At 42.7% G+C, this 22,261-nt stretch overlaps 1 protein-coding gene across 4 annotated transcripts in view; it reads left to right on the top strand.

The window, feature by feature from the left end:
• TBC1D30 (TBC1 domain family member 30) overlaps nucleotides 1-22,261 on the top strand; it is a 57,681-nt gene that overhangs the window by 16,978 nt on the left and 18,442 nt on the right. For 2 of the 4 annotated variants that reach the window (XM_075057962.1, XM_075057961.1), the window contains exons 1-5: nucleotides 8,865-9,039; nucleotides 15,047-15,108; nucleotides 15,505-15,570; nucleotides 18,773-18,898; nucleotides 19,984-20,169. In XM_075057962.1, coding sequence (XP_074914063.1) covers nucleotides 8,880-9,039; nucleotides 15,047-15,108; nucleotides 15,505-15,570; nucleotides 18,773-18,898; nucleotides 19,984-20,169 — 600 coding nt within the window. In that variant the 5' untranslated portion in view covers nucleotides 8,865-8,879. Of the gene's footprint in view, nucleotides 1-8,864; nucleotides 9,040-15,046; nucleotides 15,109-15,504; nucleotides 15,571-18,772; nucleotides 18,899-19,983; nucleotides 20,170-22,261 lie in introns of those variants that run through there. The other 2 variants (XM_075057960.1, XM_075057959.1) reach the window with 1 other exon arrangement.

Here is a 22,261-nt window from a genome sequence, read left to right as displayed (position 1 = left end):
GGGGCTCTTATGAGCTTCTCTTGGAGTGAGCCCCATTGCCTGTGTAACAGAGCTCTGTCCATGGAGGCCATGCATACTGGGAGAGGGAGGATCTGTGCTGGAAGCAGGACTCTTTTATCCTTGGGCAGTGCAGGAACAAACTGACTCTTTGCTATGTGTCTAATGAAAGCCTTGCACAGCCTGAGCTTAGTCTTTGATGGATGTCCTTAGCATTACTGCAAATAAGTACTAAACAACATATAAAAACTTTTATGTATAAACATGGTCGCGTTCCTATAGTGCTTCGTGGCCCAAAGTAAAGGTGTTTTGTGGTTAGTCATTTTTCTAACTTGCGCAATTACTTTTTAATCTAAGATCTTCGAAAGTGTTCTGTCTGTGGATAAATCTTTTCTTGGGGACGTAGGGTGGTTTTGTTTGCTTTAATTATGTTTAGGGGATTAAAATCTTGCTCTTTCTGAAATAGCACCTTCTTTCACCAATGAAGCTGGTGATCCACACTGTAAAATTCAATTTCTATGCTAGGTGTTAAGCAAATAATCAGATTCTAATAAAGGAAGAGCAGCTCAGTTTTAGAGCTGGGAGCCTGCAATCTACTATGACCTCCTTTCTTCTGCAAATGTTACCTTAAGCATGCCTACAAGTCATACCAGTCAGAATTCTTTTTTCATATATTGCATTAGTTTTTATGCTGACCCAGTGATATGTTTTTTAAAATGACTGTGTGGCTTTTAAGCAGGATTCTGGGGTGTGAATACTGGCCAAGATGTACATTTACTTCATCTTGGTTAGGGAACACTTCTTAATTTTTTTAGTCATGCTTTTCAGCAATATTTTTATGTAGGCCTCTTCAACAGTTTTTTCTTCTTAGTATGTTCCTTACTAAAATAATATTTTTAATTCTGTGCTTCAGTAGAGCCAGTTAATTTCTCTGACGAAAAAAAAGGGCATTTGCTCTCTGAGACTTCAATTCATTACTTTGTATTTAATTTAAAAGGTCTATATATTTTATTGAGCACATAAGCATTGCTATGACTTTTATTCCAGTTGTTAACTCTAGACTTTATGCTACAGATTACTACAACAGTGAAATTATATTATTACTTTAGCAGTCCTTGCATGACATGTCTTTTACCTTGCTCATGAGATGCAGCTATCTGCTTAATGTAGCTGCATATGATCTGCTTTACTGTTAGAGTCGGCACATGAAGGTGATAAGTAAAATCAACTGACTCCCTGCCCCCCATATTTCTTTTTTTTTCTTCATCAGGACAAATGGCAATTATAGCTTTGGAATTTATTTATACAGTTGAACCAAGTTAGATAATTCCCCCCCCTCCCCCCTGCCATGCCCCCATTTCACAACATGAGAAGACCCATCCACATACTTACCTATCATTTTTCTCTGATTAAGAGCTTGTTGGAAGCATTTGGGACAGAGAAGGCTTCTGCAAACTTTTTTTTTTTTTTTTGCTAGGTGTACTTTTGTACTTTTGGAAAACAGCATATATATGTACAAAGAATTAAATGTAGCAGTGGGTTTCAGCTTGTGATTAACACACCTGTGTTTTAGTGTTTGTGCATAGGTGTTCACGTGAGTGCTAGGTACCTATGCTTCCCTTATGGTCATTGTAGATCTAGTAAACGTCTTGCTCTCATAGCTTTAATATCCAAAGCTCTTCACAACCTACTCTGCTTTGCTGTCATATCCTTGTCATTTCTTACTTGGTATTCAAGGTGTTAGCTCATGCCTCCTACCTCCATCCCACACTTACCTTAAAACAAGCACCTTCTCAATTTCTCCCCATGTTGGTATTTCCTTGTACATGTTTAGCCATGTTGAACTTGAGTTGATAATTAAAACCTAATCCTTCAGCACTTTCATTGACCTTATGCCTTCATGTGTGTCCCTTGGTACTCATCTTTGCCATGAAGCCTACAGAAACACAATAGCAGGTCTTACTGTCCACCATGTTTTCCAATGTCATCTCACTGTCTCCTTGTGCTCCTCTGTGTGCTAATGCATTTTCTTTTCTCTCATTTCTTTCTCTTAAAGCAGGCAGTCTGGTTTTTGCTGTGCTTGTACAGCATCTACTGCAATAATGCTGCAGCCCAGAATTAGGATTTATGGGCACTGCAGTGAATACAAATAGCTTTAATAGAATCAGGCATACTCAGTTGTGCAAGTTTGTTGTCCTCTATTACTGGCATAGTAAGGGGAACTAACTTACTTCTGTCTTGTGATCAAGCAATACTATATTTAAGCCCCTTTTTGTTTCCCACATGGATAGTTCAGAGTTAAATCTCTGCATTGTCATTTCAGTGCAGAACCCTATGTTAAGATAAAGGTTTCCTCATTGCATCTGTTTTGTAATGTCAGAGTAGATCTTTTTTTTTCTTCTGAAATATTTGAGGTGCCTCTGATCTGTGGTGCATGATGTTTAAAAAGCTTGAATTGGTTTCTACTTTTCAGGAATTCTTTCCATTCTCTCCTGTTAAGCTCTTGGAGTGGTCAATTCCCAGTGATGGGCCTGGAGTGAAGTAGGCCACCCTTTGTACCCAATGGGCTCATTGGCACTGGTTCCTGGCACTTGTGTGCTCAGGGTTGCTGAATTATCAGAAAATTTATTTCTTCTATCCTCAAAACCAGTTTGACCTAGAAACTCCAGATGCTGCAGAATACTGGCTTTTTAATGGTGTGATGGTGAGAGTTGGTGACACAGGAGAGTTAATAATTTGTGATGTAAAGCATTTTAATATTAACGTATTCATAGCTTTCAATGTGATGGTGTTGTAGAGACAGGCTTAAGAAAAGCTTGTAGCTTACTGCTGAGTGGTTTCCTAAAGAACTTGGGAAAATAGGGGCTTCACGCTCTACTGGATTGAGCGTAGGTCTGGGAGATGGGTACATGCGGTTCTGCTGTTGCTGGCCTTAGCCCTGGTACTGTACAGATGTCAAGTCTTTGCACCTCCCTCATTCATGGAAATAGCTATGTATTTACAAATGGAGAGAGGTTATAGGCAGGTTCAAGGGGGTTACAGGCACGTCTGTACTTCTGTTTTAGCAATGTGTGATGCTTTTGAGGGTTTTCATGTTCTTACCTATGTGATCTGACTGCATAAGCATCTCGTGCCACTCTAAGAACAACCTATGAATTGAGGGACTGCAGTCAGCCTTACCTGCACTGATTTGGTGCCTACAAATGTGGTGCCTCCCTAGATGGGGAAACTGGTCATCACAGCTCCACCCCATTGTGCTGTAAACTGCTAGAAACTGCTTTCACAACTGATTTACAGATGCCTTCATTACAGATGTAGGACATTTCAAGTGCTTTCACTGATGGTATACTTCTCAGTGTATGGTATCTGCCAAATATTTCAAGAAGCAATATGATTATGAATATTATTCAACTTGTAAATACATTTTCTAGGTGTAACTGTCCATCACTCCCAAAAGATAAATTACAAGACACATTGGTGGGCAGGTGATGTTGGGGTCAAGGAGACCTGGCTCTGTTGAAGGGACCTTCTCTTTTCTCATCAATCCTGTCCTAGTTTATGCACATGTGTAGTACAGAAAGCAGGAATGGATAGTGTATAGGAGGGAAGGGGGAGAATGAAAAAAAACCCAAAATAAAGATCGTAATGAAGAATCTTGAGTCTGAAGTTCTCTTGGCTGAATTCTGATTGTGATAAGCAAAAGGACCATGTAGTATATATACAGTTGTGAGCTTCTTACAGGAGTAATAGTCTTGTAGATTAATTTCCTGTTGAAAGATATGCACTACACTAAGTAGTGCTATTTTAATTGTGTTCTTGAGATCAGTCCTCAACAGATATGGCTAAACAACGTGCAGGCAATATTCTCTTTCAGACATCTTAGCTATAAACAAAGCCCCGTGGCCAGAGACCGCTCTCTAGTAAGAGAATTCCCCAGATCCTTTGTCTTAAGCTCTCCAAGAACAAGTGGGCTGTTTTAGGGCTTCCTTCAAGAGAAGGCTCTGTTGAAGAGTACTTACTGTGTTGTCAGTTTTTGAAGGGGGAAATAAGTAAGAAGGCTATGTACCTGAAATCTAAAGGAAGAGGAAGCATTGGACTAGAATTGTGCTTGTTTGGATTTTCTCAGCTATACTGCATGCCTCCTGAGAGTAATCATTTAAATCTTAGTTCTCTGTTTCTGAAAATCATAGTTTATATTTGTACTGAATATCTTTGTAGGCAAGGATTGGCTTTGCTCTTTTTGTCTGTGATAGCTAATATAGAACACAGTGAGGTCCTGACCTCTTTTGTGACATTTGTGTGCAAAGTGATACAAATGATGACTAATACAATGGAAAAGTTTAAAATATTCATGCTGTGTTGATGAGACTGTGGTGTGTCAACACACTGTACCATTTTCCTGAGCCCTGCTTGTTGAAAGTGCATAAAATGAACTGTCTCTAGGCACACATACAGTAGCAAAACTTCATTTCTGTATTGGTTGCGGAACCATACCTTGTCCAGTAAAGACAATCCTGGATTATATGTCTGAGAGCAGAGACCAGCTTGGTGGCAGAACTGAATCTGTTAGTCCAAAATCATGCTTCTCCTTCTGTATAACACAGGTCTGTCCACTCTTACCCGTAGCCTCCCTCCTCGTGCTCATGCAACTGTGGGTATATGAAACAGTGCTACAGGCTCTGTGCTTGGTGGTCCACACGACAGGTACAGCTAGCTGGTAGATCAGAGCATCTGCTCGCCTGCAGCGTCTGAGGCAGGAGTCAGTGGCAGAGCCTGTAGAACAGTGCTGGCAATGCAGGAGGTGATGCTCTACTTGCAGGCTGAGGTGGGAGGAGTGCTGGGCTGTGTCACCTTGCTCAAGGACACGCACTGTAGCGTTGCTGTAGCACCTGTGCCCCCTCAGTATCAAAGACCCAACAAGCCAGAGGCCTCTTTTCAAGCTGTCAGAGGTGGCTCCACCTTGTGCGTTGGAGAGTGTGAAACTCCAGGTAGGTCATGCTTGGTTTTAGGCTTTTAGGATCAAGCAGAAGGAAGTAACATCTTTTCTCTTTGGAAGCTCATAATGAACTAGAATGCACATCAGAACGTGTGTTGGTACAGATTTAAAATTTCTTGATTTTTCTAACTTCTGTAGAGCTGTTTGAAGCCAAGTGGTAATGGAGTTAGGTTTTCTGGTTACGTTTTTTTGGCCCGTAAAGGTAGTGTATGGAACTCTGGGGCTTAGCAGACAATGGCCCTATGATGTGGTCAATACAATAGGTTTTGCCTTGTGGTTGCAATATATTTTTTCCCCTCATCCTATTGATATATATTTCTTTCTGATATTTGCTGTATCAGCAGCTGGTGTAGTGATGCTGCCTAAACATAATTTCTAAAATGTTTTGGGGTGAAACATATTACAATATTATTACACAATATATTTACTACAATACATTTTTTTTTTCATGGGTATGTGTTGCTTTAAGTATTTTTGCTAACACAGGTGTCCAGAAGTGTGGCAAACAAGCTTTCCATCCAAACTTTCACTGTTTTTCTGGGACGTTGTGATGCGAATCAGAATTACAGGAGGTCTGTATACTTTTCTGTGAGATAAAGGGGAGGATGTGGAGTTTATGAAATACAGTGACCCAGCTGAAGACATCTTATCATTTTTAGCCTTTTAATTAAATTCTTTGCACACATCAGAAGTGAACCAGTGCTGTGCCTTCCAGTTATCCTGGGTTTGGGTAGTTAATGGTCCATGCAAACAAACGTGTCCTTTTCTTTAAAAGCAAGATGGGTCTGCGGCCTCATTTCTGCTGCTGTTCCTGTTGCTGCCCCATCTGCTTGTGCTCATTCTTCCTTTCTAGCTGCCTGTCTTTCACCTCATTGTCCCAGTGCAGACAGAAGAGAAGTGGGCTGATGAACGGGGAGGTTTAAGGTGAATGGAGTTGGTTTCTCTCTGTCAAAACCTGGCAGCGATCATACGACCGATCACTATAAGGCCGATTGTAACAATCGAGCAAATTATATGTGTGAACTAGTATTTCTTATGAAGTATGCCCTGGCCTTAAAAAGACATGGTTAGCAGGTGGTGGTAAGACTGCAAAGACATACCAAATGAGGAGGTCACGTTTTTCAGAAAGTGACTCTTGTGTGGGAGGGAATAAATGAACTGGGGGGGGGGGGGGCGGGGGGGGAGCAAAGTTGCAGGTTGATTATTATGAAATATCTGGAGCTGAAATATCTGGGCTATCCAAAATGCCCCCATCCCAAATCCTTTCTGAGTGTGATCTGTCATGTCAGTAATTGCAGGTGAGGACTTGTGGATATGGCCAGACCTCTCTGCATTGGTGGACTGAACTATATTCATGATGGCTGGCAACATTTTGAGTTTAAGTTTGTTCTATTTTCACCAACTTGGAACTATGGTGATTTGCCTGAAACTTCCCTGTTGTTGAAGACTATTTACAGCAGTGAATATGGTAAATTTATACAAGCTGCTGACATGCAGTGCCATGCTTAGATGTCTGCAAGTCCAGGGAGTGGTACGGAACATGTCTTGCCACAGGCAAATTAAAGGCTTTGCCTGATCAGGGGTTAAAACCCAATGCCATCCACTTTTCTAGAAGCTATGCTCTTGCCCTTAAGGTATGTATATGTATGCTTAACAGGAGGCTTATCCATGTCTCTAAAATCTGTTTGTGCTAATGATCCAGTGAGTCATCAAACCCAGTCGTATGGCTTGGCTTCTTCATTTTGTCTCCTGAAGTTCATTTTTGCATTTTCTTCTTAAGAATAATGTGTTAATTGGCTGGCATGCAGGAAGGCTCCTTAATGGCATGCTGGTCCTTGGAAGTAGCTGCGTCCCAAGTCGCAGAATGATTGTCCTGATTGTTTCCAGTTTTCTTACAGGATGACAAGATGACAAGTAGGAGAAATAGCAGTAATGAGGACACTGAATTCTCAGTTTGAGAGCTGGTTATCCTCATCAGTTAAATATTGATGTCTGTCTTAGAGCTGATTTGTAATTGTTTAAAAATTGACGGTAACATATGATTATATTCAGTTTAGTGGGATGGCTGATTCTTACTGCATGGATAATGAATTGTTCCTGAAACTTTGGCTATAGCTCCTGAGACTTTGGGCAATGTCATGTGGTGTTGAGTTAGCCAGTCTTGAAACGATCCAAGAACGATGTGGTGCTATTTGCATATGGTGCTCAAGGAAGAGGAGAATAATATTAGAGAGATTACATGGTTATTTCTGTATTTAAATGTTTCTGTTACAGTCCCATTGGTACAATCTGTACACCTAGGGAGATTAATTCATTTGAAATTTGATGCTTTAACCACTAAATCATCATCTCCAGCTGGCACTGAAATAAAGTGATTTGCATCATCTACATCAGCAGGGAAGTGTCACCTTTGTTAAAAAAAGAACCACCAACACACAGACTTAATTATCTATTCAGAGTGCAAGCTAGCAGCTCAAATGTAGTGACTTTTCTCCAAAAATGAACCAGATATTTAAAGAGGCATGGTCAAAATCACGCTTCTCTGAAAACTCAGCAGTAACTTCTAAAGATAGCTATAACTGATCTTAAAAAAAAGCTTGCTTCTGTGTTTTCTATTGTGCGTCTTTTGTATAATTGGCTTTGCTGCTTACCTGTTACCAGTTTTCTCCTATCTTTGTCATGTGGCTGAGAAAAACATCTTTTTAATAAAGGAGCAAATTGTTGTTTCAAAGCTATAGATGTTGGCAGGTAGACTCAGACTTCTGGTAGCTTGGTCTTTGATCCTGACTAATGTGGTGTGATTAATCTGCTCTCCTTCCACAGAAACACCGAGTGGTTTAGATCATGAAAGCTATCATTATTTCAAATACTTTTCCTTCTTGTCAATCAAACTGCTGGTTTGAAACTCTGTATCAAACCCTTTTAAGATGCTGTTAGGTCAAATAGCACTGGAAAATGGAGCTAATAAAATGCTGTTGAATGGTGTCTTTTCACTATTGAGTGCATGGCACATCATTAGTAGGAAGTGCAGCTGCAGTTTAGATTCATAGAAAAGGCTGTTGTTTTAGGTGAGGATGTTGAAAAGTCTCTGTGCTGGAGAGTCAGAAGCACAGAAACTGTGCAGCCCGCCTGTTCTTGCTGCTGCTGGGGGTGTCCCGGAGCAGCCCCTGCTGCGGGACCTGACCCCAGCCCGCCCTGGCACTGGGATGCTGTTACATCCATCGCTCTCCCCGTGGTCCGGTAGCGCTGGTGGGACTCCCCCCCAGGACAGCTTTTTGAAAGGGGCAGCAGGACTATCTGCACGTGTCCAGCTGTAGGCCGGAATGCCACGTGAGAGGTCTCTTTGCTGGACGCTTAGCTCGCTTCATTCTCGGCAGAAATGTCAGTGTTGCCCCCTGCTAACAGGCGTCGGGCGAGACGTGTCCGTACTGCGTGTGCTGTTGATGTGCGTGCAGCTCCCCTGGAGCCCTTTGTCACTGCTGAGCCCCACCGCTGCCGCCTGGGCTCCCTTTATTTCTAACCGGAGCTGCTGCATCCCAGGTGGTGCTGGAGGAGGAGGAGGAGAGGCTGCTGGTTTATTCAGGCAGTGATGCTAGGATTGTGGGCGGGAGCAACTTTTTTTTTTTTCCCTTTTCCTTTTCTTTCCCCCTCTTTTTTTTTTTTTCTTTCCCCATCCCTTTCTCCTCTCCTTGTCCTCCCTCTTCTCTCCCGCACTTCGCCTTTGCTCTCTCCGCACTGCAGATCCCCGCCGGCCAGGAGAGCCGCTGCCGCGCCGCCCGGCCGGGGTCCCCCCGCCATGCCGGCCGCCCCGCCGCCCTAGGGCGAGCTCCCGGCTCCGGGCACGGCTACGGGCACGGCCGGCGGCGGGCGGCGGCCCGGGGCTGCCATGCGGCAGGACAGGCTGACGGGCTCGCTGCGGCGCGGCGGGCGATGCCTGAAGCGGCAGAGCTCGGGCGGCGGCGTGGGCACCATCCTCAGCAACGTCCTCAAGAAGCGCAGCTGCATCTCCCGGACGGCGCCGCGCCTGCTCTGCACCTTGGAGCCAGGTAACCCGCTCCCCCCGCCCCGGGCCGGGCGGTCGGCCGGCGGCTGCGATCCCGTAAGCGGCTTAGCGGGGAGCGGCCGGGGCCCGGGCCCGCCGCCTCGCCTCGCCTCCCCGCGGGGGGCGGCTCGGCGAGGAGGACGCGGCCGGCGGGCGATGAGGGCCGCGGGTAGGCGCGGCGGCGAGGGGGACGGGCTGGGGGGGGCTGCGCCGCGGCGGGCGGCGGCGGCGGCCCGAGGCAAACGGCCGCGCCTCGGCGGCCGCCGCTGCGGCGCGGGCAGCCTCGGCGGGGCCCGGCCTGCGTGAGGCGCCGCGGCCTGAGGCGCGGCGCGGGGGTGGGGAGCGCGGCGGCCGAGGTCCCGCCCGGGCCGGGCCGGCGGGGGAGCGGGGCCGGCGGGGTCGCCGGGGAGCGGGGGGAGCCGGGCCGGCCTCGCCCCAGGCGGGGCGGGGGGGGGGGGGGCCGGAGCCGTCCGCCGGGCCCGCGGGGGGGCAGCGCGCTGCCACCGGCCCCGGGGGGGCTCCTCCTGCGCTCCCGGCCCGGCGGACGCCGGCGCCGCTCCGCAGCTCTCCCGTCTCCTCTCCCCGCGCCTCCCGGCCGGCGTCGCCGCCTCGCAGCGCCTTGGTGCCGCTCTGCCGTGCCCGGTCCCTGCCGTCCCCCTCCCCTCTGCCCCCGCGGCGCCGCTGCTTCCCGCCAGCCTCTCCCGGGCCGCCGCGGCCCTGCGCTCCCCGCCCGGCCCGCCAGCCCTTTCCCGCTCCACCGGCGAAGCCCCGACTTGCCGGAGAGCCCTCCTCCCGCCCGGCCTTTGTCTGCCGGAGGGTGTTGCCGAACCTGGCGGCCGTGCCGTTCCGCCGGGGGAAGGCGTCGGCCCTGCGGCTCTTCCTTCTGGATCCTGCTTCAGGACCAGAACCGCTGAAGGAGCAGGTGGTCGGCCGGCAGCCCGGGTTTGCTCCGGTGGGGCGGGCTCTCGGCACAAGCGCTGATGGGCGATCCTTACGGAATGCCACGTTCTAGTTGCCTGCCACCAAAATCTTGGATCCTTTGTTTTTTTTATGAAGTACTGGAAATTTAAATTCAATGTTAGAGCTGTCACTTGCAGATAAAATGTTCTTGATCTGTTGCCTAATCCTAGGCATTTACAAAATGTGCAAGCCTGAGATCTGTTGAAACGTACAGCAATGCATAGAAACATGTTAAGACTCGGTTTCCCGTTGTACTAGCTGTGTGTCCACCGAGCACGCAATGCTGACCGCTTCTGTGTTTGAGATGAGTTTCGGTTGCTGTTATTAATAAGGTCGCAGATACATTCTGGTATAGGTTTATGGGGTTGCTGTTATCAAGGAGATTTCCTGACTCGTAATTCTCACAGACTCCTGCTCCTACAGGAGTCTTACTAATGTCCCAGGTAATGATGTTACCTGGTTAATGACATTCTTTTATTTGCTCTCCCACAAAGACCAGGGGAGATGGTCAGAGGCATAACCATGAATGCCGTAGTCTTAAAGCTAGAAAATCCCGCTGGGTTGGGGTTTCCATATTGTTCATATGTAAGTAAATACAATAACATCATTCAGGATGCATGCTTTCATAGAGTCATGGAGAAAGGGCACTTAATGACCCCCTAAAAAATAAGCTGAATGAAGTTTCCTTCAGAATTTTGTAGTGTCTGTACCAGCTGCCTGTCTGTGTTGAAAAGTTTCTGTAGACTGCAGATTTTAGATGTGCTTTGATACATCCCAGTGAGCTCTGCCTCCTGACAAAAGTGATTTCATGCGGAGTTACTTAGAATGTTACTTTTATTTCTCGTTTTGCAGATGAAAACCTACATTTAGAGATAAGTTACAAGGCAAGGCTAAGAATCTTCCTGAAACAACAAGCAACAATACGGTGGTAGTTTACGTTGCCACTTTTTTCCCCCCAGTGTGGACTCCCACTGCACACAAGGCTGCTTTAGGCCTTTTTCCTCATTTGTTTTCGATAAAATATTTATTGGCTTTCCATGGGAGAGGTTTCAACAGCTGCTTTTAAGTACAGCCAAGAACCTACAGCGATGTAGGTTTGTAAGTTTGAAGCTATGGCTTTATAGCTCACGTACGTGCATCAGAACAGATCATCTGCCTATGCTTTTTCTGGTTTAGTACTTCTGAAAAAATCCCAGACTTTGCCCCATCCTTTTGTTTAATGTTGCTGAGGAGTGGGGATTTGATTCCTTCACCCAGGTACTTGGCTGACCGTAACGTTTTTCTCCCCTCTTGTGGCTTTTTATGTGGTCCCGTGCTACGTTTTGGTCATGCAGTGGAAGACTGTTAGGGTTTGGAAATCCTAGAGGTATGATCTTCCCTCTTACAGCCTTTTGTTGTCAGGAGTCATTGTGGATTTTATGTGGAAAAGCTAACAGGACTGGGTTTTGTGGGTTTTCATCTTTCTTTTTCTTTTTTTTTTTTCCTTTTCTTTTTTAAATAGCTTGTCTGCACTCGTTTCTGGTGACCTGGTTGCAAGGGCATTGAACAGGCCTTATTTTGGCATTCCCCTACCCTCCAGAAATTTGACTGGAGCCAAACATATGTGCCTTTGTGTGTGCTTCTATTTGTGGAGCTAATAATTCATATCTGTTCCAAACACATTCCTGCTTACATGAGTTAATGTGCTTTTTAGGTATGAAGCATCAGTTGAAGGTGTATGAACTGGAGGTGATACTTAGTATGTCAAATGACACTATAGCCTGGCTGGCTTGATGTAAAAGGGCTGAATTGTACTGACAGCACTTACAGTCCCTGAGAGTAGGAACTACTGCTGCGTATGTGGTACATTTCTGCCAGGCTGTCCGTGCAGAGGAGCTGGGAAGAAAAGTTCCCCAAGGGGTCTTTTCTGCAAAGAGCATGTGTTTACATAATGGAGAGGAATATGGCCCAGAGATGAAGGATTGACAAAAAGGGGAAAATCCAGTGAAAATGGGTGCAGAAGGTCTGTGGTAGGGTTGGATGGCTGTGGGGTACTGAGGGGGGAAGAAGCTATCAGGGAATCTAAGTTAGTTTGCGGGGAGGAGGCAACTGAATGCAGAATTAAAGGGAGTTGCTGGCAAGATGTAGCAGACAATGGAACTGTAAGGGAGAAAAGGCTGTATGTGGAAGAAGGCCCTGGGGAAAGGCTGGTGATAATCCAAGCAAAAGTGGACAAGATGAAAATGACAGGACTGAGTGGGGACAAAAACCCCCCCCAAAAACAAAGTATGTGCAGCAGTGGGACATTTGTTAGGAAAAGGGCAACGATGGAGGTGGGAAGGTTTGTGAAACCAAGGGAGGTTGGAATAGGGGTAGACAAGAATTTCCTTGAAGCTCTACCAAGGGAGGTTGGAATAGGGGTAGACAAGAATTTCCTTGAAGCTCTAAAGTCCAAGGACAAATTCAGTGAAGAGTGCAGAAACTGCATGTAGCAAGATGGTTCATCTGCCAGAAATAAGTAACAGGCAATGAGATGCTGCTCCCAGCTTCCTCGTTGCCTTCCTGCAGATGCCCTGGGAAGTTCCTGGATGGGTATAGCCTTTCCTTGCTCTGTCTGTACTGTTCATGTTGCAGCTTTTTTTTACTTGCTTACTTGCTGTATTTTTATTGAACAAGGTTGTAATTTTTTTTTTTGTTTTAGGAAATGTAAATTCTTTAAAATGGATAGGAATGAAGAACCATTTCTGTACGGTCTGTGCCTCATTCCCCATGCCTCTTCCCCTCCCCTGTCACAAAATCATCACATAATTTGATTTTGGGAATATTTCTAACTGGGAACAAATAAATGGACACAGACTCCATGGCTTCTACAAGAGGTTACAGTGCATGGCATGACCGAGAGGTTCCTCACCATACTGAAGAGAACATTCTGTGTAGTCTGGTGTTACCGCATGATGTTATTCTCATTTCTAGTAATTTTCACACCTGTCTTAGTTGTCTGCCATGATTTAATAAACTTTTGTAGAGGGAGGTTCAAGGGTCTCATTTCAGTCTTATTTAATCAAGAGAGACAGCTATCTGGGCCCCTGCGTGAGCTTGCTGGTCATGATGTTCATGTAAATGGTAAATACATTTTGCCTTACTCTGAGGTTATATCTTATTGTGCTTGGTCTTTTGCAGGCTTGGCTGTCTCTGCGTGCATCTTTCTTAGGAAGCTTAGACAAAGAAGCTTAGGAAGCAAGACAAAGAGAGAAGTTGTTATGGGATCTTTAAGTCTTAGAAAACTGTGAAGTGGTTAATATTTGGCTGCTGAGTAGGAAATGAAGACATGACTATTTTGGGAGGCTATTGCTTCTTTGCTACAAGGCGGCGTTAGATAACATGTCAACATCTGTTAGCTTAACAAAAGGTGTTCTTGGTCATGATATCTTTTTGTATGTATTAGGGTTTTCTGGTACTTACCACTAGATCACTTAGGAACGAGACTCGCTCTTTCGCATTTACAGCAAATGTGATACAATTTCATCTTAGTAGGTTACTGGCATTGTTACATTGCTTTGAATTGTTATGAAGAGATTTATCTGTTAGGAGTCCCTGCTGAGTGCCATGGAGTTATGGGGAAGAATACTAATAAACAGTTACTTCTAGGAATAACTGTTAATCCTTTGATGTTTTTTCAAAACATTTCTATTATGGTTCGACACTTTTATTTTTCTAGATCTGACAAGCATGTCTTTTAAATCTGAAGCAGGGAAATGAAAGCACCAGGCCCCAGGTCTCAGTGATGCAATTCTAAAATGCAAAAATTCTAAACAATACTGGGGTTTTGTGTGAACTTCCTTTCTTTCTCTTCCCTCTCCCCCCACCAAAGGGAAAGAAAAAAAAAAACCTTGAAGGAGAAGGCTTTGTCTTTAAATATGTATTTATCAGGCTGGAAGGCTTTTAAATTACTTATCACCATTTCAGTATGCAAATGCTGAAAGGCATTTTACATTCCATAAATAGCAAATGCCACTACAGTTAGGGTTTCTGTCAGAGTGGCAGGCTTAGTGCTCCAAAACACTGAGTATTACTGGTCAGTTGATTAGCAAGGATTTTATATATGTAAAACCTTGCAGGATTAAAATCTCTTTGGTTTTTATATATATATAGGTATGGCTATTAAAATATATAATAAAACGTGTTTGGCTTGATATTCTAGAAAGACAAGAAGCTATGCATAACATAATTTTAAATATGGAGCAATACATCTTATTAAATTATGGAGGAAAAAATAAAGAAGGGCTTTATTCTTTATGCCAGAAGACTCGAGGGAGGGGATGCAACGCGGTGTTCAGCACCTGAGCTCTGGACAGCGACATTTGAAGGACTAAAGATTTGTACATTCAAAATGGGGGATATAACGCAAATTAAAAGTGGTACTATTCTTCGTGTTATGGCATACTCCAGTGCCACAATCAGGATCCAGTGTAGGCCAAACTTGAGATCCTAGTATTTTATGTGATACTGTGTTTCATAGACTATTAGCAGGCATGCTTTATAACAAAATGATTTGCTTGTATGGCCAAAATAAAATCTAAGCTTAAATGAGAATACTGACCAAATGGGCTTTATGTTCTGAGGAATTATGAAAAAATTGATATTCTGAGCACTAAAATAATTCTAGCACCCCAAACTTAGAAATTAGAGTGACTTAATTCAAGAAGTTGAAATAGATAGAAAGAAACTGTTTGCCACTGTATATGTATTTTTCTGTGGATGTGTATGATAGTTTGCAGTGTACAAATGTAGCTTGCAGAATAGTGAACTACATGATTTTTAGTGAAATGAGTTATGCCAAACTACATCATTGGAGTGAAGAGGGTATTACTGCATTTTAGAAACATTTTGTCCATGTGCTTCTTAACATGTGCCTCGAATCCACTGAACACAAGAATTCACAGAAACAAGTTGAAATGTAGTTGTTGAAACATGTAGCTGAAATCTTGTGTTCTTATTTCAGTTGGGGGGGTTCCGCTTCTGAGCTAAATGAAAATAATGACCATGATTATCTTTTTCCTTTTTATTTCTAGGGGTTGATACAAAATTGAAATTCACTCTTGAACCATCTTTAGGTCAAAATGGTTTTCAGCAGGTAATTTGATGCATTTTTCTCTTGAGTTTATGAAGGACTGGATTCTCTTCAGTTGAGGTACTTGTCCTAGTTCAAAAGTGCACCTGTCATCATAATGTCAGCATATTGTTCGCAATTGCATCAAGAGCTGTTCCATTAGTATTTGGAAAATGCAATAGGCTGTCGTTGTTTCTTCAGAAATCTTGTAAGTCTTTGTGTCCTGGAATATTATATTTTTGTTCTATCATTAAGTAATTAATCTATATTTTTTTCTGTGAGTGGATTGAGTAGTTAAACTCTGAAATGTGTGCAGTAAAATGAAATTAATGTGCATCTCTGCAGTGTTGTACATGTTGTGATACTGTTCCATTGAACTAATGGTGGATTTTATGTGTTTTTGGATGCTTTTGCTTTTAGTGGCATGATGCGCTCAAAGCAGTGGCCAGATTGCCAACAGGCATACCGAAAGAATGGCGGAGAAAGGTGGGTAGTCCTGTATGTTTGTGGGACGTATTGCCTGTGGGTTTCTCAGGAGAGGTGAATGACATCAATATGATCAGGTTTTTTTTAACAAATGTTTGGAAGTTTTAAGTTTAAGTTGTCTTGGGGATTTTTCCTTGTTTACATTCTTCAGTGATAACCTCACAGGGCAGCTGGAGAGACTGAGGAGACAGGTAAAGAGGGTGTTTTCAGTAGTTAGGCTCTTTCCGCTTGAGGCTTAGGTAACTTATTCTGGTGCAGATGTTATTGCTTTTTTCTGTCAGTCTCGAAGAATGGCATTGGTGAAGCTTCCCCTGCAGCTGAAGGTCAACTGAAGGGAGAGCAAATCTCCAGGGTAGGCTGTCATACTTAAGAAGGTGAAGTTGATAGATGCTAGTGCTGACAAGAATGCTTATAGAAATGTTTGATGGGGGAAAGGCAGATTGCCTAAATTAGGGAATTTCAGAGTCAGGAGTGATGTAGAATGGTAGAGTGCACCATTAGTGGGAAATGGCACTGAGTTAGTGTTGTAGGAAAGTGTCTAGTGGGATTTTGCTAAACTGACTTTATTGCTTTCTTCAATAAGGTTTGAAGTTCCTTAGCCTAAAAAAAGGCATCTCTATTCATCTTTTCTATAAAACTGCATCACATGATCTCAGCTTTAAAAATGCAATTTTAATAAAAAGAATATTTTTCAAGCTTTATAAAATATATGTAGTTCTATATATTTTTGATGCATCAGATTAATTTCCTTTTCCTGTTTTCTTTTTGCGATCTTTTCAAACCAAACTGTTTCTCTTCAGAAATTTGGGGGGAAGGAAACAGAAGACTTATAGTGGCATCGTTTTCCTTGCACCACTATGATTTTACTGTTAATCTACAACTCCAGTGAATTGTTACATCCATCTAACAGCCTTTTTTCTTTCCTGAAATGTTCTTTTCCCACACTCCAGTGAGTCTCTCAGACACTTTTCTGTGGTACATGAGTGGCAGAGGTCACAGAATCACAGAATGGTTGAGGTTAGAAGAGGCCTCTGGAGGTCAGCTGGTCCAACCCCCCTGCCCAAGCAGGGCCACCTACGGTTGGTTGCACAGGACTGTGTCCAGATGGCTTTTGAATATCTCCAAGGAAGGGGATTCCACAACCTCTCTGGGCAACCTGTGCCAGTGCTCGGTCACCCTCACAGTAAAAAATAGTTTGCCAATGTTCAGATGGAACCTCCTGTGTTTCAGTTTGTGCCCATTGTCTCTGGTCCTGTCGCTGGGTACCATCAAGAAGAACCTGGCTCCATCCTCTTTGTACCCTCCTTTCAGGTATTTATGTAAATTGATACAATCCCTCATGAGCCTTCTCTTCTCCAGGCTGAACAGTCCCAGCTCTTTCAGCCTTTCCTGATAGGAGAGATGCTCCAGTCCCTTATTCCTTTTAGTGGCCCCTTGCTGGACTCTCATCAGTAGCTCTGTCTCTTGTACTGGGGGCCCAGGACTGGACCCAGCACTCCAGGTGTGTCTCACCAGGGCTGAGCAGTACTCTGCCTGATGCAGCCCAGGAGGCTCTTGGCCACCTTTGCTGCAAGGGCACACTGCTGCCTTGTGCTCAGCTTGGTGTCTACCAGGACCCCCAGGCCCTCTTCTGCCAAGCTGCTTTCCAACTGGGTGGTCCCCAACATACACTGGTGCCCAAGGTTGTTCCTCCCCAGGTGCGGGACTTCGTACTTCTCCTTGTTAAACTTCATGAGGTTCTTGCCAGCCCATTTCTCTAGCCTCTCAAGGTGCCTTTGAGCTTATCAGCCACTCTTCCCAGTTTTGTGTCATCAGCAGACTTGCTGAGGGTATGCTCTGCCATCATCCAGCTCAGATCTCTGTCTTATCCTTCTTGTTCTGCCTGTCTCTGTGTTTGCTCACATGTGACCACGTGATGCTAACCAAAGAAGTAGCATTAAGAAAAGGGATGAGGTCTTTTCACTGCCATTCCCTGGTTTCCCAATGATTTTAAGATTGATACCAAAATAAAGGAAGCATTTTGGCATTTTGTGTTGGAAGCATGCTGATTGCCTCCTTTACTGGCAGCAGAAGGAGCAGGGTGACATCTGCATTATTGCCATGGCATGTGACATTTGTTTTATGGGGCTGGCAGAGAGAAAGAATCCAGTCAAACAACATCAGTAGGATGTCAGCAGTGCCAAAGGCTGCTGGGAGGCAGAACAGTGGCATTCCTCTGCATGGGTGGCTTTGCAGAAGTGTGGGAAGGAATATTTAAATGCAGAAAGCATGAGATTCTGGGAGCTGTCTATAAATTCCTTCATCATGCAACTAGCTAAGTGTTTATGGGAAGTGTCTGAATTGCTTTTGTCACTTGAGTGAGTTAATGGCAGATATAAAACTCAACCGGTTTGCTTTCATGATTTCTTTCGGTTTCCTGAAGAAAAAGATCCTTTATTGTTACTTGTTGTCATTGTATGATCTGTCATGTGTCTTTCATGGTTCAGGAACTTTTTAAATGTTTAATAAAGGTCCAGCCTTTGTCTTAGATACACATGCATAAATCTGTTCTGGTAATTATTAGGCTTTGAAAATAGTCAAAATGTTTGTTTTCAGAGCTCCCTGTAGCACCAACAGTTTAGGAAGCCCTCTTGTAAGAGTAAGTTACTCTGATCCAAGTGATACTTTCAGATCAATCCCAAATGGTTAATACTAGACACTATTTCTTCTACAAAGTTGATCAGAAGAGGCAGATCTCTGGTAAAGAGAAGCACGACTAGATTTCTTCTGTGGGGTTTCCAGGAGGTGGATCCATGGCTGGGTTTGAGGAAAGCCTGCAGCAGTGTTACCTTTTTCTAAAACTCCTTGTTGGTTATGAGGTTAGAAGGGCTGGACTGACAAGGAGGGTTCTTGTAGGAGAATGTGCTTTCATCTTGGAGGGCCCCTGTGGATTCAGTTTCTGACAATGGACTTGCATCTTTGTAAGCAGTTCATGGATCTGGACACTTAATGCTGTTTCCTTCCTTTCTGTTTTAGGGAGCAAGGTATTACTTGAATTGTGAAAAAATTGTTTTAGATATAGTCCTCTTCTGCATATTTCAAGTCTAAGAGCAGATCACATATGGGTGAAGCTGATGAGGTTCATCTAACAATACGTATTAAAACTGTTCATATTTTATCTGCAAAATAATTCGTTTTGTTGTCTTGCTTTGTGTATTTCTAGGTTTGGCTGACCCTAGCTGATCAGTACTTGCACAGTATAGCTATTGACTGGGATAAAACCATGCGTTTCACATTCAATGAAAGAAGTAATCCTGATGATGACTCTATGGGCATCCAGATAGTAAAGGTAGCCAGCTGATTTGCTATTTTATTTTAATTTTTTAATGAAAAGTTGAATTTTCTAATAGATGGAATTTGGATTTATTTTGTTCTCTGCAACTGCTTTGGCAAAAATTACATTGTAATTCCCTTTGGCCCACCAATATTATTTCTTTGGCTTCTTTGGTCCTTCTGCAGTGGTCTGGTTAGTATTAGCTGGGGAAAAAAATTGCTATTACTGATTTTTTTTTTTTTTCTCCTCAATTTCTACTTTTTTATTTTAAAAGAAATACTGGAATTTAATGGAGACAAAGGAACATAAGTGGGGTTTTTTTCCTCTTCTCTATAAATAAACACAAATGTTTGCTGGGACTAAAAAGCATGTTTTATAATATAGTAATTAAGCATTTTTCAGTTATCTTACAGGACTGAAACACCTTTGTCTATGTATATTTCTCAGCTAATTAACATTTAATATTTAAAGCAGTGGGCAGTTTTAGGGAAGAGCTTAATAGATTTGTATTGCTGTGGTGACTTAAATATTAGTCTGTTTACTTATTTAGGAGATATTACTCTATTTAGGAGAGATTGTGTTCTATAACCACCTTAATTAAAGTATGCAGAGCAAAATACTTTATGTTCCTGATTATTACAATTGTCATTTGTACTTGGTAATTTAAGATTATAGACATTACTTGTGAAATATTAAACGCTGTAGTACATATTTTGCCTTTCACTTATAAATCACTTAAATCTCAAGGACACCTTTTTCTGTTTTTTTTGTTTTGAAAACTTGGTGGCCTAGTAGTTCTTTTATAGTTCAGTAAAAACAGTTGCTCTTTTTTGTTCAATTAAGCAGCTGTTATATCTTGCCTCTTTGAAACCTAGGTGTCTGTTAATATCTTCTGTGACATCTTCATGTGAACATCTTTTAGGTAACTTGTTTGCTTAAGAGTTTGTTTAACCTATTTTTCTTCAGTAAGCTAAAGGTTTCTAGATTAAAAAAAGAAACATTTCCATCAATTTTGGGAGTATGTATTGGGAGGGTGGAGGTGGAAGGCAGTCTGTTCTTTCCTTTTTTTTCTTTTTTTTTTTCTTTTCTTTTCTTTAAAGGACCTTCACCGAACAGGTTGCAGTTCTTACTGTGGCCAGGAGGCAGAGCAAGATCGAGTGGTATTAAAACGTGTTTTGCTGGCTTATGCCAGGTGGAATAAATCTGTTGGCTATTGTCAAGGATTTAACATACTAGCTGCACTTATTCTGGAAGTAATGGAGGGCAATGAAGGGGATGCTCTGAAAGTAAGTAAATTTTCTTTTTCAGTGTTGAAGATTGCTTTTAGTTAGTGAACTTTAGAATAAACAAGTGCATGAGTTTTGTAGACAGCCTAAAAGGGCAGGACTCAAAGGAGTTAACCAATTTATATCTGCAGATTGTTTGTTATACTGTCTTAGCTAAAATGAACAGTTTGAATGTTATCACTGTTAAAATTTTTTGCAAATAGAAACAAATGAGGGCTTGGACATAATAAAAATAAATGGGAACACTGCTACTCACTTTAGAATGTCTTATCCTGTAATCCCAGATCTGCTTCCAAACACCATAGGTAGCTGAAACCATCAGATTCCATTATCAGCCTCTTGTGTGGCGATAGCATGCAAGGTAGTTAATAAATCTGCTGCATTTTAAAGCAAATTCTAGGAAAACACAAAATAAATATTTAAAATGAAAGTAAATAACTTTGAAGCTACTTTCTGGGCTACAGTAGTCATACAGTGTTTTATTTTTTTTAGACCTTTTCTATTCTAATTAACAAAAAATTTAATGAAATTTATGATGTGTCAGAAAATGGAAATACAGTTTACTAGAGGATGTGGTTTAAGGTTTGCCAAGATCATGTGCAAATTTCCTTAAGTAAACTTGCTTATATGTGTGAGTTGGGGTCAGATTAGTAAAAGATGACTGTGACTCTTCGAGATACTGAGCTGTTTGTTTTGCCTTAGACAATGATTTAAATATGGTAAATATTTAAATTCACTCAGAGCTCCTAAAATATAAAGCTTGTGGTAGTAAGAGTCCAGTTCGCTGGTATTTAATACTTCATTGTAGAAAGCTGCCTGTAATAGGAAGAAAATACCATAATATACCTACTTTATATCAGAGAGTAAAATTTTCTTTCAATAATTCTTGCTAAAAATTTCCTCAGTATTTTAAACTACAATTTGTCACATTTTATTGTGTTCTTATACTGTCCAGAAGCTCCCAAAACACATTATGATAATATAGAAAATACAATTGTCCAAGGTTTATGAAGTTCAAATTGATTATAAGAACTGCATGCATCCTTATATTATTGGTTTGTCTTTTACTGTGAGCGGTATCAGGCTCCTTGTGCTAAGGAGACAATGGAATGGTGCCAGACTGCTCCGGGGAGGTAAAGCACTGAAGGCTGTTAGCACCAAAATTGTTCTTACCTGGCAAAAATAAGAATAGAAAATTCTATTAGAAATTCTAATAGAAAATAGTCACTTCTTTTCCAGCCTTAGTGCATGGGCTTTGCAGTGTTGGAATTTCCCCAGAAGAGAGAGGGAAAAGGGAAGGGGGAAAAAAAAAGGAACGGGGTGGGGGGGACCCAAGGAATTGAGGCTTAGCATGTGGCCATTTCATTGTTGTAGTCGCTGTGCCATCTAAAGCAAGTGATGAGTGACTTTGGAACAGCTGCAGAGGCTGTTACCTGTAAAGCTGCCCTCAGGATTAGAGCTACGAGGAAACTATGTTTGGATTATTGCAGAATATATGAGTTAAGGGAGCAAGGGGATTCTCAGGGCTCACCAGTCAGGTCCCCTTTCCGGGAAGGACGTTATAAACAAAAGTTCTGTGTCTGGGAAGTGTCTCCCAGAGGCTGGGAAACAGCTGGTACTACTGACACCGTGGGGCTTTATCAGCACAGGACCCAACATGGTAGCTTCAGTGAATGCCCAGCCAGGGGTGCTTGAGTCTCTTCACTAGTAAGGTAAGCATGTTTAAGTTAAATCCCTGAAGACACCTCAAAGTTAGCCTACTGAAACTATGGTAAGCCAGAAAATCACAGCTTGCATGTGTAGAAACTATCAAAGTATGCATAAGGTCTCGTAGATATGGAAACTTAAAACCCATTTTTTCCTGCATATTATTTGGGGGAAATACTACAAAGTCAAATAATAAAAATAAATACAGAGAGATGTGTCATGAAGAAAGTATCCATTGCAAGCTGGTAAATATGTGAAGCTGCTTTTTTAAAGTAGCATTCTCAAAAAAATTCACATCGGTGAAATAGAATGGACTTCAGTGTTGCAAAAAGATTTTTGTTCTTTCTTATGCTCTCATGTATCTGAGATTTCTGAAGTAATACCA

Source organism: Buteo buteo, chromosome 26, assembly GCF_964188355.1.
Source record: "Buteo buteo chromosome 26, bButBut1.hap1.1, whole genome shotgun sequence".
Lineage (NCBI taxonomy): Eukaryota > Metazoa > Chordata > Aves > Accipitriformes > Accipitridae > Buteo > Buteo buteo.
The sequence above is the reverse complement of the archived record's forward strand: the minus strand, read 5'-3'. Positions and strand labels throughout refer to the sequence as shown.